Source organism: Homalodisca vitripennis, unplaced genomic scaffold, assembly GCF_021130785.1.
Source record: "Homalodisca vitripennis isolate AUS2020 unplaced genomic scaffold, UT_GWSS_2.1 ScUCBcl_4755;HRSCAF=11125, whole genome shotgun sequence".
Taxonomy (NCBI): domain Eukaryota; kingdom Metazoa; phylum Arthropoda; class Insecta; order Hemiptera; family Cicadellidae; genus Homalodisca; species Homalodisca vitripennis.
Genome location: NW_025780916.1, coordinates 105,385 through 120,015, shown reverse-complemented (window position 1 = coordinate 120,015; position 14,631 = coordinate 105,385). Strand labels below are relative to the sequence as shown.

At 28.1% G+C, this 14,631-nt stretch overlaps 1 protein-coding gene across 2 annotated transcripts in view; it reads left to right on the top strand.

The window, feature by feature from the left end:
* Window positions 1–4,953: 4,953 nt before the first annotated feature.
* Window positions 4,954–14,631, top strand: part of LOC124373093 (cytoplasmic dynein 1 intermediate chain-like) — a gene marked incomplete at its 5' end in the record, with an annotated part of 35,672 nt that continues 25,994 nt past the window's right edge. The window contains 2 exon segments of one of the 2 annotated variants that reach the window (XM_046831485.1): window positions 4,954–4,986; window positions 9,066–9,086. In XM_046831485.1, the coding sequence (XP_046687441.1) occupies window positions 4,954–4,986; window positions 9,066–9,086 (54 nt within the window). 2 annotated transcript variants of the gene reach the window in all.

Sequence of the window (14,631 nt, the reverse complement as noted above, 5' to 3'; positions counted from 1 at the left end):
GAGTGGGTTTTGATTTCACAAAATGAATACAATAAATGAAAGGTTATAGTATGGCGCATTATGAAATCGTCCTATATAAGTGTTTTGCACTGCTAGCCACTGTAGTTTGATTCTTAGCAGTGTTAACTCAATATCAGCTCCTCAATTCAGCGGCTTAATGTAATAAGGGGTCTAAACAATGAGTTATGTAAGCAATTGTTACAATCGTTTACTGAGTACTATAGAAATTTAAAATTTGCATCTCTTCGGTTTTAAGATGTCTCTGTACTTTGTTTAATTTCCTTTATCATTTTGACTCAATGCTATGAAATAGTGAAGGATAGTTGAAAGAAAACTAATTGTAAATGATGATACTATAAGGTTGTGCTAAATTAAGATTTGAATGATAGAAATTATATATGATTCATAAACTCTTTACTTTATATTGTCTTTACTTAACTTTTATTGTCTTAAATCAGATTTTCAAACATGTTGTTTGATAACTCTGTTGGAGTTTTGACAGGTAATTAATGAAAATGTCATTCCGAACATTTCCCAATGAAAATAAACCATTTAGAAATAAAAACTTATGTAATCTACATTTCACAATTTTGGATATGCATAAAAACCTGTTTTTGTTGACACGCAAATAATTTCCAAATTTCATTTTCACTAATTGTAAGTGTTAAAAAACACACTATTAAAGTAGATGGCATAGATACTGGTATGTAGAAATGGTATTTAAATCACCATTTGATCAATTCATTGATTTGGTTAATATTACAGAAAATAAAATGAAAACAATGCTACTTCAGGAGTAAAAGTTCAACTTGGGTATTGATTATGTGATAAGTTTAAAATAATAATTTATTTATGGCATTCGTAAGCAGGACAGAAACTGATCTTTTGATGTAAACTGATCACATCATATGTACAGGTTTTGTATTACAAAAAATGAAATAGTGATGAATTCAACAGATTGACTGTTACTAACATGAATACTAATTTTTTATAAATTCAATAACACACCTAGTTTTGAATCTTTTTTGTTAATAATAGTATTACACTTACTTCAACGTGTTTTAGTACTTCAGGTGTCAATTGTAAATAATCAGGAGGAGGTTAAAAAAATCATTTAATATGAAAATAAACTATTAACATTAATAATCAAACAGTTTAAAACAATAGTCATAAGGCTATTTTAGTTTCGACTTCTAGTGAGTCATCTTCTAATGTCAATAAATATTTAAAGCGAGCATTATCCATCTGGAGTCATCGTTGTTTAAAATGTATGAACACAGCACAAAACACAATGAATAAATAAATAAATAACGGAACACATAATATTTGATAGGTCTATCACACACGAATATTCAACATGATACATCGCGACCTTGGTTGGTTTGATGAAGGTATGTGTTAATGTTAATATTCAATTTACAGTTCTAGGCTATAGTAATATGGAAAATAATGAAAATGAATTTATTATTTAGAAAACAGCATATTTCAAAGTAAACTTGTATTGTTAATTCTTTAGTTTTAAGAATGAATTTTGAATGGTGTCTTCTCAGTATGTGGATAAGTATAGTAAAATCATGTACAACTAACTGTAAGGTTGGTAACCGTTGGTAAAGGTTGGTAATTTTTATAGCTGTAATAATTTCTTATTAGTATTTAATCTATTTCAAAACCCTAGTAATATTTACCAGAGTCTTAAAATTGTGAATGGGAATTTAATTTTCACATCTGGTCTATTGAGTGATGTAGGCAGAAGAATTATTGGTCAAGTGGGAATTAAGAGGGGTTGTAGACTGATACCATTTCTGCATCAGACACAATAAGCATATTTCAACAAGTCATCATTAAGTAATATATGGTCTACTCTCACACAGAGCTCTTACTACGATTTCATTATGTTTATCAAACTGAATATTTGTAAGTGTAGGGCCTAGTGAGATAAAAGGGGTTTTACTCGGAATTGGCTTCATTGTTAAGGTCAGTGTCAGAATCACCATTCACGCCATCATTGTCTAATTCACTATTAAAAGAACTGTGAGTCACTGAGTAATGCTATTTTTACAAACAAATTCACAATGTTATTCAAAACACTACTATTCCACAGCACTGCATGGTAGGAAGCAAGAAAATGCGCTATCTGTAAACTATAAAAGATCCAAAGTGAACTCGTTTTACCATGCACATGCACCAGAAGCTTTCTCCCTCAAAATCTATGACTATCAAACAATTTTAAGAAAGCAAATGCTCACTAGCATCTCCTGTTTGTGGGCATAAGATCTAAAAAAAGGTTTGTATGGTTCTAAAAATGAACATATTTTTTTGTTTTCCTTAATTTAAAGAGAATTTTAGTTTGTTAAGCATGTGATGACAGTACATTGTCCATCTGTAGTCATGACAGTAGCAGATTAATCACATATCTGTACCTGCTAGTTTTCTTGTACACCAGCCGTGGGAACAAAATTATCAGTTTTTAATGACCATTCTATGTACTGTATACCTCTTGATTACTCTATTTACACCAACTTCACTGTTTTCTTTTGCTGTTGACTAATCAATTTAAATACGATGGTTTATAACAATGTTGATATTTTGTAATAGACGTACTTGTGAGTGTTACTTTAGTTAGCTACTATGAATTTTTCAGTCCTCTGCTAAAGTGTTTGTGTACTGTGTGGGACCAGTCAGTTGTTGTTTAGCAAAATCCCATGTTTTGGTCATTTTTACCTTGATGGGTCTTGTTTTAAAAATGCATTTTACATCGTAAATTGATAAATTAAATCATGGTTGTGAATAAATTAACATTGTTGATTCTTTTAGTAGTTATGAAAAATTTCAAAATGACAACTGATTTGTTTCATGAGTTTTATTTATTTCTTTGTAGTTTGATTTTAATCTCAGTAGTCTTGTAATTTGGTGCTGAAAAATTAAATAAAATCAACTTTGCATTAATATTTCTCTTATTGCTGAGCATTAGCGAAGCCTACCACTTGAGTGTCTGAAAAAATGTTGTTTCTGTCTGTCTGTCTGTCCTCACGATATTTCGAAAACGAACTGACTTACAGATGTAATTTTGCATGAAGCTTTAGTTCTATATGAGGAACACTGAGTGCGAGGATGGTGCATGTCACTCCTTTAGATTTGGCTGAGCATTAGCGAATATTTTTACATTGGTCTCATGGTTAACCATGATGGCAACAAGAAAATTGCGGAATAGATAAATTTGTCAACAAACAGTCTAATCGTACGAGATTTTAACTCCTGACATATTTATTTACACAAATGTAAACTCTCTGTATGGTTGTCTGTCTGTCTATCCGCAGGACATCTCGAGAATGAAATGAGCTACAGACTTGAAATTTGGCATGCAACCTTAGTGAAGAAGCCTCTTACAGCATATAGTGTGGCACACTCCTGCCTTGTTTTTATTGTAATCAGTGGCTTTCATAAATAATTAGTTGTGAACTGATGTTTTTGATTTTTCAGCACCATTTTCTATTTTTAATTCTAACTGGACTAATTTTATCACCAACTCAACTTACTTGGTTCTTCTGGGATTTTTATGGTTAGCGTTTTTAATTGATTTGCATGTTTTCTTTTCTTGTGCATTTTAAGGCTACAAGGCCATGTTAATCAAATAAAAATAATTAAATGTATAGTATAATAATAAGCGTTCTAATTTTTATTATTGGTTATGTAATTAATCTTTAATGTTTGCTTTAAAAATTTCATTACAATGGTTGTGTTTTCATATAATATGGAAATGTTTTAACAGATATTTTATAATTAAAACTAAATTAAATATTTTACAATTCAAGGATAGTTTACACCAAATAACATAACAAAATTTGAATTTTTGTTTCTGATTGATATATTCTCAGGTGGGATATTGTTTTTTGACCTTAACACTTTCAATTTAATTTTTGGCAAAACTCTATAATAAATTAGTTGAAGTGGGTGGTAAACATTTGTTAGCGTGTTTTGGAAAATCTCTCATCATATAACAAACACAGTAAGTAAAAATTTCAAACACCATTCACTTTAAAAAAGTCTGATATTTTGTGAACCCATTTTAAAATTATCTTGTGTTTCAATGAATTAGTCAAATTTAGACAATTAAATTAGAAAATATAACTGTGATATTAAATAATGAAATGAAGAAAACGAAGTACGGTATGGAAGAAATGTTTTATGGCTGCTGAATCTTATTCTTTTTCAATGTGTCCGCCAATTAATACTAAACAACATTTTCCTGGACATTTGCCATCGTTCAATGATACAAAAAGTGTGTTTTTTTGTATCACTGAAAGATGGCAATTTTCTGGAAAAATCCTGTTTCATCCACATCCTGTTTTATTGTCAAGATCAAACTTCAAAAAAAGAATTTATACTAGAGATTTTATGGAAACAGTAGAGGTATGATAAGTTGGTGGACAACACAAAACTAAAGATTGTTAAACAACCTAACTCCCCCCCCCCCCGTCTTCAATTAGGGAAAAACTGACTGTCATTTGAGATCGTTTTTGATATTTACCCAGCCAACTACTTTATTATAGATGAGCATTGTCAAAAATTATCTTAATGACTAATTAATTATTCTGTAAAAAATCTTAAATATTTACAGTAAATGGGTGAAAACAAAATCAATTATGAAATAAAGTAATTTTATAACTAATAATGTTTAATTTATAACACTGATTTCATTGATAAAATCAACCTTTAACTTTCAATTACACATAACAAAGTTTATGGTGACGAAGGGAATATGTTTTTGGACAACTTCCATATAATTTAATTATAATAACTTCTCAGACACACAAACAAATAAGATCACGTACTGTAGTCTATCGGTATAATATATTGGATGGCTTAAGGATTGTAGAATGGATCAGATAAGTTGAGTTGGAAGGTGTGTGTGTATGCCACTAAAAGGATCTGATTCCTCCTCTCCACTTAAAGGCTACTTTGAGGACTGGTGGAGGCCACGGAAAGGTGCGTTTCGTCGTTCCATCTCGCTTCTCTCATTCACTCTCTCTCTATCGCACTTCATTACTCTGTCTTACTTCCTCTGCTTCGGTTCCTCACTGTACACGATGTTGGTGGGGCCACAATTGAGTGTTTTGTGTGGGATATTACAAAAATTTATGAATACCAAAAATAACGTCATAAGTTTCAAAAGCAAAACTGTATTGAAGTAACATTCATCTTACAATTGTTGTCATAAAAGTGTTTTATAAACTCAAATACTACAAAGATTATCTTAAAAAAAATCAAAACGTTTTGTATGGATTCTGGAGTTACTTACTAACTGTTTTGTGTTACTGAATTGCAATTGTTGGTGTAATAGGGTTCCTGAATGTTAATGTACTAGCTCTTGGCAAAATATAAAGTTGAAAAAGAATGAATTAAATAACAACTGTGTAACTGTAATGTTATAGAATGACCTTTCTTTCAGTAGACACATTTGTTTTGATGATGTTTCAACGTTCCATGGTATAATTCTTAGTTTGTAACCACTGTGCCACAGTTTGAACCACTGGAAAAAAATTAAAATTTGGATTGTTATTAAAGTCTGAAGTAGCACTGAAATCAAATAACAGAGTGGCATCGTTGTCACCTCAACTGCGCGCTTCACCTTATTCTTCACTTACCTTACAACCATAGAAGGTTTTAATTTGTACACACTTTGGTTGTTAACACAAAATCAATCTCTGTTTACTTCAGTGAGAATATAGAACAGTGTTCATCAAACAATTAGGCTTAATATGCTTCCTTGAGTTTCTCTTTTGCTTAACTTTGTTTAAGAAAAGTAATTGAACATTACAATGTAGTTTATATTATACAAAGGAGCAAAAAAGTGGTGGTTAAGAAATATTCTCAATGCTTTAAGATTATTAAATTATTAAATACTTCAAACTTGGTTTCACGGATTTCTAAATTATTGACTGTATGTATTTCAGAGTTAGCTATTTTTAATGTTAGAAAGACACGATACTTTTGGAAACACTGTTACGGAAATGCAAGTAAAACAAAAATGAATGTTCCAGGATTTAATATAAGTTTTTAAGTCTCATATGTGGTCACAAAGAGTTTTTATGATGATTTTAGCTGTATAGTTTAGTGAACATCTCCTTAAAACTATACCAATAAGTAATAATAATTACTCTGTTAACAAATTTGAGCTGTATCGAAACTTTATTTGGGCTAGTATGTACTTGTTTACCTTAAACAGTCCGCTTGGAATCCATATAAAACTGTTTTGAACCAGAGCAATAAATTATATTTTACTACACATTACTATTGTAATAAAAATATAAAGAAACATATTTTTCAACTAAATATTCTAAAGTTAAAAAACTTTAAGTTAAAGAAACAAGTTTAAAAGGGGTAGGTTAACTAATTGAAAGTAGAGATAGATTGATTTTGATTTATATTTATTTTGAAATTGATTGTAACAGAAATGTTTAAAATGATGGACTATTGATTTTTTACAGTTATCCTACTCTTCAACTATTTCTATCTTAAAACATGCTAAAAGTTCACTAAATTTATTCAAAATAAATAGTATTGTTACCTAAATTAAAAATTTTTCGTAAAAATCACATTATATCCTTTAAATAACGTTAAAGGAAGTATTGGGTATTAGTTGCATAGCTAATAATTAATTATTTAATATCCGATGATACACACAATAATATTTCCAAGCAGTGAGGAGATATTTTAACACTCCGAACTGGTCTATATGAAAGGTAAGAAAAGAAGTGCTTTGCTGCATAAATAGTAATTTTACTTAACACTGGGCCTTGAGAAATCACTCTCGGCATATGTTAGGAGCTTTCCACCTTCTCTTAGTTTCTTGCATGCATAAATCTGAAATTGATTAATTAATAGAATGTTTTTTAATTAATAGGCATGTTGTGGTTGCATGGCATTTTTGCTTTTAGTTTAATTTACTATTAGTTAACATTTTAATTTAAGTTATTTACTTTAGTAGAAAGATCTCTTGGAATTAATCTTGAACTACTCTCATAGTTTCTTTGTTTAGTTTCTTTTTGTAGCTTAATCTTTATTTTTATAACAGTAAACAAATAGTAGATATTTTAGCCATGTTTCTTAATCTAATTAGAGATATGCAATAAAGACTTATCTTTTTGAAAGTTTTACTTTGCTTCATCTGTATAAATTTTCTCAACATAGAATTTTAAAGTAAAAACTTCTTTATCTCTAACACAATGCTCTATTCCAAAATAAACACTAATGCTTTATTTAATGCATTATTTATAAATAATTCACTATTCTCTATTTTTGTTTGTATTACAATAGCAAATATTTCTATAACATAACAAATATTTACTTGTTGTAGAAGAAACAATGTCTAAAAATTTGATACTACCATTATGGTTATCATTATAAACCAATAATTATTTTTTAACCAGAAACATGAATTAAATTGAATGTTATGTACTGTAATTATATTACTTTCTTTATATATATATATATATATATATATATATATATATATATATATAAAATTACTAAGTATACACATAAATAAACATACTTTTGTTAAAGAACATTACATTATATGTGAATGTTATACCAATGAAAAGACAACTTTATACTTACAAGTTGCAGTGTTAATTAGTTATAATTACAAGTAAATAAAAGAATTACTTACCTTTTCAATAAAAAAATTAAAAGTGCTTTTAAATACTTTATTTATGGAAAGTCGTTAAACTATTATTTTTTAATATTTAATAAATGTTTTGGTGTAGTTTTTGATAATGTCCATTAAATGGTCTTATAAATTTGTTACTTTTTTGTAGTAATGTTAAAAGTAATATTATTTAGCATTTTGTGTATGTTTGTTTATGTGAATGCCAACCTAGACTGAGAACTAAAGTTTATTTTTGTCTATCTCATGATCCGAAATATACAAAATTTACTACTATTGTTTTAAATGTTTATTCAAATTGAGAATAAAACCTCAGTGCAATTCTGGTCTTTTAATACAGGCAATATTGTTCATAATAAAAATATGTTGACCTATACAAATTATTTTACTTTTTTATCATTTTACAATAATGCTCTTTATGTAGTTTCTATTTAGATTTCTTACAAAATACATTTGATCTTTTTCTTGAAAGCACTGAATGTAATTTTAAAATATTTTAAATGTTTTAGTAGCCTGCATGTTTTTTTTTCATTCCTAAATTGCTCAATTTTTGGTTATCATTTATGATAGGAAGTTTTGTTTACAAGGCCCAATAAAATGCTTTTAAGCTCGTGCACTGTATTTTTCCAGTTGAGTTTTCTAATATTTTTACTAACAATATTGTCTGTTAAAATGAAAATCAGACCTAGGATTGCACTGAGATGGTAAGTTGGAGAATTTTTCAATTCTTTCAGTTATACAACCAAGAGCATGAAAAAAAGTAAACGTTAGTAAGTTACAAAACATTATAATAATGAATGAATAACAATTGTATTAGAAATCAGAAATCAGAAGTTTTATAATATTATTCTTCAATATAGTAGCTAACATCTATGCCACTTGTTTTTAACAGAATTAAAGTGTAATATGTGAAATTCAGCTATAATTATTTAAATTGAGTCAGGTAATAGTGAATATACAATATTCTCAAAATGCTGGTACCAAAATACAGCATTTTTATTAAGTAAATTAAATTAAATTAATTTGATTTTTGTTAAAATTCCAACGAATTCCAGTAGATAATTTTGTAAACATATCATAATATAATACTAGTAACTATAACATTCACACATAAATATATGTTTTCGAAACATGTCCAATTTTTCAATACTGAAATATTTTTGTTTGTGATTTTGATGGAAAAAAAATAGTTGAGACACAGGCAGTTTGATAGCTTTGCAAACGAAAAGTTGAAAGTTAAATTTTCTCTGTTTGCCTACATGCTAATAATTTCAATTGCAGCTTAGAATGTTCACATGTCCTTCTATATGCTCTATTATATGTGTTTAAGCTTCTATTTTCTCTCCTATTTTGTCTCTTAACGTATTAACGATTGTTTTGTTTTCCTGTGGAGCAGCCCAGGCTTTTGGATATTACGGTAAGTTGTTGATTTCTTCCAGCTCTTTTTCATATTTAGTAATTTATTGCATGTTTGTGTTTTGTTTCCAACGTAAATGTATTGTGTCTAAATTTATTTACTTTTTTATAATTTTTTTAATGATTTTATTGTTTGTTTAGTTAGTAATCTGATGTGCTTAGGCTTCATGTTGATTTTTGTATGTGTTGATTGAATATGACAATTCTTAAAGTTATATTATTTTTATAGTAAAAAATGTAAAGTAATATTTTTTCAAACTTAACAATAACATATTTTATTATTTTAAATATTAGCATGACTGGTGGATGAAGATTGTAAATAAAGTTTATTGAGGTATTAATACACTGGTATGTGTATTTTTAATGCACTGTTAATTAGTTTGTCAAAGTGTAAAAAATACATAATTTTGTATCGTTAATTATACAAACTGTAAGTATAATCCTGCTAACAGGGCTAGGTGGTGAGAATTTAGATTATGTTTTATAGACTGGATTAATTACCATTATTTATGTATGTAACTTATGCTAAGGAAAATAATTATCAGCTATTTATTGTTTGAAAATGTCAAACAAAATGATTCAGCAAACAAATATTTGCTCAAAACAGGACTTAATTATTCTATTTTTAATTTAATTTAAACATTTTAAAGTTATTAGAGTTAATTTGGATGATTGAAATTTGTATTGAGTTCAGTTATATTTTATTTAAATGTTGTGTTGAATTACTTAATTATAGTAAAAAGTGGTCGTTGATATTAAATAATACAATCATATGTTTGAAACGTTGAGTCATAAACATGAAAAATGACTCATAGATAATATCTTAATGTATGGTTTTTTTACATAAGTAAATAACAAAAACTATAATGTCACTTTTAAAATAAAACACTCTTATATAAGTACAAGTAGCTCTTTGAAGTATTACAATTTTTAAATTTAAACAGTGATTTTAACTATTCATAACATAATCATGGTATTAAAGTATGAAATATCGTTTTAAAACATATAATAATAGTAAAATAAAGCTTACATATTAAGGTGCAGACAAACATTTATCTTAATAGTTATTAATCAATTGAATGGTAAACAAGAACAAATACCTATATGTCATCTGAAACAAACTACCATTTACAACAAAAGTCTATTAACACAACAAAGAAGTATTATATACTGTAAAAAAATTAATGTACTTAGTAACATTTGAAAAATTTTTGTTAAACATTTTTGACTATTTTATCGTCTTAACAATGATTTCTTTGAAATCAACAGAAAATCATCTGATACTGTTTTTTTTTTCAAACAAAGTACCAAAATCTTATTTATTGTTTAAGTTTTAATTACAATGGAACTGCATTTGTGTCAGTTAGTTCCTGTTTTATTTAGATAACTGAACATGGCTGCCAGATTACAGTTTTTGGAGATAATAATAATATTACTATTTTATTTCAGAGTCCGAAAATATATTGCCCAGATCTTTCTTAGTAGCATAGTGAAACACTTGGATAGTGATTTTATGGTTTTTGATTTTTGGTAGAATAAAAAACATTAACAAAAAATATGGAAAATGTGTGAAAATTAATAAAAATATTCCTTTTACTTTATATTCTATCTTGCATTATTTAATTATCTGTGTACTCTTCATATTGTTGATTAAAAATATATACAATCTGAAAAACATGTTTAGAGTTGAGTATCTCTCTTAAAATAATATTACAGTTTAACTGTGAGATAAAAGATATGAAGAATATGAAAGAAATATTTTATTTGGTCAAGACAGTCACCAGTGAAAACTTTTTTTGTTTACAGTATCTTTAAAACTCTTACATGAAAAATCTAGAGGAATATTTTTATTTAATCAAAACAATACATTGTGGTTTACAGTGTTTCAGTGGTAACCTCAGGATTCCAAATCGTTGTACCTTGTACAATTTTAATGGAATAAAGTTGTTTAACTATTGACTAAATGAAAGAAAATACCTTGAATTTAACTTAAAATTGTAACAGTAAATTTTGAAGTAATATTTATATAGACTAAAAAATCTGATTATTACAATCTATCTCTGTCTATCTTTATTAATTCTAACTTTTAAGAGTGCTATATTATATTTATAATTTGGTAAGCTAATTTGTTAAATAATTTAATATTTTCAAACTAATGGTCTCTATTTTGTTTTAATTGGTTAAAAATATTTGAAGAAGGTAATTCAATTTTTTACAACATTGTGTTTGGGGGACATTGTTAGTGAATAATTCCTCATGAAACTTTACATAGTAAGTTTTTTATTTATTCTAACATGCGTATACCATATAATTTTATTCTTAACTTTCTTTAACTGGGTTGTTCTTTATGTTTTTGAAGATTTTCAATTCACATATTTTCTTTGTTCTGGTATTTATAGTCTGTTTTAAAAAGTTATGTAGCAAGGTGTTTTTAACTGGGCTGTTTTCAATGTTTCTTGAAGTCTTCCATGCAAACGTTTCTTGAAATTTAATATGAGAAAAGTGCAATGATTTAAAGCTGAAGTAATTGTTTAATTTTTTTGACTCTACTTTTCAGTCTGACAGACGTTAAATTCTTACGAGTTAATTTGTTGTCTTCTAATCACAGTTTTGAAATTAGTAACACAAAAATAGGTTAGTACGTTTGCTGAAGTCAGATTGAATGGTTAAAGGAATATTTAATGATGATTTTCACACATTTAACTACTTTTATCCGGTCCACGTGTTTTTGGATACCCTGTATTTAGAGTTTTACTAATTCCATTAATTTATAAAATCTTGTAAACACTGTGTTCTCTGGTAGAGTAGCCTATATTGCCCCTGTAGAGCTTAGTCGCTAGTAGAGTAGCATCTGTAATTCTGTTGCATGTGATTGATTTTGCGATTAATAACATCCATAACAAAGTTTACTAATAATGCATCACTTGTCACATTTCAGAATGTTTACTCCAATTGCAAGACAAAGTGTCTGAAATGTTTTTGCCAAAAATAGTCATTTCGATTGTATTGTTTTGTACTTCTATGAACCACCAGGTAAAAATGAATTCGTAGCGGTTTGTTTATAATGTCCATCTGAAGTTTTAGTTAGTTCCAAAGTTTATGAATGAATAACAATCCAAATGGTTTGCTAGATACGTAATCTGCACATTAATGGGCAGAAAAATTGTCCTCATTTATTCAATATCAAACAATAAAATATTCACCTAGGAATAATATTTCTATAATCATCTCAAAAAGTAAATCTGATACAGTCTTCAAATTTTTATTTGTAAAAACATTTAATTTTGTTCTGAAGAACGTATGATAAACATGCGATTCTCTTAAAGTATGTTGAATTAAAAGATATAATTTTCTTAACCTATAAATAAATAAAACACTGTACAAAATTCACATTTTTATCTTCAGCTGTTTTTATTTGAACCTGATAAAAAATTGCCTATATTTCCTACTTTGAATGCCTTCAATTTAATGTGGTGATACAACAAAATTTACACTTTCTCTTGTATTTTAGGAAGCTATATTAAAAGGCTGTGAACGTAATATAAAAAATGTTTGAAACCCAAAATTGATTGCACCATTTTAACTGGTGCGTACATTAAAAAATCTAGGAAGCAGATTTTTATTTTGAAGTTTTACCTGAATTCTCTTGGTTCTGAGGCTTGACCTCTTTTGATAAAATGGGACCGACTTATCGTTAAAGTGGTTGGCTATTGAAGTAATCTTACGTTGATTGACCCATACTAAGGAAACAATTATGAAATGTGACAAGACTATAGAAGCTAATGTTAGTGTACTAACTTGGGATAGCCTACTGGACTAATTTATTAACATCACTGCTGTGGGATAAGTGAGCATTCCATTGTTTTTGTGATTTGCTTTTCACCTTATTGCTAAAATGGGAGTCGGTATATTTGGAAATTTTTACTGTTATGGACCGCATTCGTTTTGCTTATTTTGGAGCTAGCCTGCTGTTATATGAGAATTGCGACTTTTAACGGTCCTGTTTGTGACAACTTTATTAGTATAAGAATGGATTAAATATTTTTAGCAATTAAATAACTCAATGTTTTTCAGCTTCATTTAGGTATTGAACCAAACAAAACAGTCAAACAATTTTTAAAGCGTTTCCTGTTTTAAAATGCTACTTTTTGGCTTGTGTCTAGTTCTAATTTACTTTTACATATAGTGTTACATTACTTTTGTTGGTTATCAGTGGTGAATATCCATTGGCAGTGTTTTGCTCTAGCTACTCTTCTATGCCAGGTTGTTTCAGTGAGGGTCTAAAACGGAATGTAAACTTATCCCTGAATGACATTTTAGACTATGTTAAGATAGAGAAATGTGTGTGGGTCTCTGCAATGCTTGCAAACGCAAGAACCCTTTGTGTCATCAGAGCTCTCGGGTGATTTTAGTCTGTGCTGAAAAATTGTTTGTGATAATCTTAGCGTACTTTGGGGTTTCTTGGTTTAATCTTGTAATTTTCTCAAAGATTAGAAGGGACTTAGGGATTTTATTTTGAGAGAACAGTAAAATCAATTTACTTTTATTGAAAAACATAATGCTCTGAGATGTTTATAAAATTAATACTTACAATAGGTTCAATATGTTTATTTACTGGCAAGTTATAAAAAATGTTTCTACTCTAGAATGATAAAATAAAATCTATTAATTTATTAAATCAAACTTATCAAAAAAAATTTAAACCTTTTTCTTGGTTTTCGTTTAATGCACACATGTTTTAGTGCAGTCTTATAGGCAATAATGGATTCAAAATAATTTTGTGTGACATAAAATAACTCTCACATCAATTGTGAGTTCTTCCAATCTACTTTTTAGCAAGACAAGGCAATTTATTATTGATTTACAACACATTTTTATGTTGTAAAACTATTATCTATTAAAACTATATCTTGCAACTATTTATTAGTAACTAATAATAATGTGTTAGTGATAGCAGTAGTTTTTTAGTGATTCGTAACAGGTTTTTAGAAAAGTGTGGATTTTAATTCTCTGAATATTGTCTTTTCAGTATGTTTGTCTCGCTTAACAATGGTAAATTATAAATGTTCATAACGTTCTTGTTGTATTTTCAAACCATCCCTCTTCATTAATGAAATTCATAGAAAGACATCATTAATTCGCTACACTCTGATGATGCAAAGGGTGAAGGGCAAGGCAGGGGTAGTTTAAGTTGTTGAGTTATCAGATGGTGATTGTTATTTTGGTGTTTGTTCTCTTTCAAGACGAGTACAATCTAAATCCGGGTTTAGAATGGGAAGACGAGTTCACAGGTAGGTCCCAGGCAGATCTGGACTCTTCCTTCTCTCTCTATCCATCTATACACGTGTCCACCAGGCAAACATCATTGTCAATAACCTATTTACTCTATATTTTAAATGATTAGTCTAAAATCACTCCAACCTCATAAAATGTTAAAAATATTTAATATTTATTTAAAAAATAAATAAAATATTATTATATTACCAGGATTCTATGTTAAAGTATAGTTGAACGCAAAAAGATTCCTGAATATTTCTACTAATAAG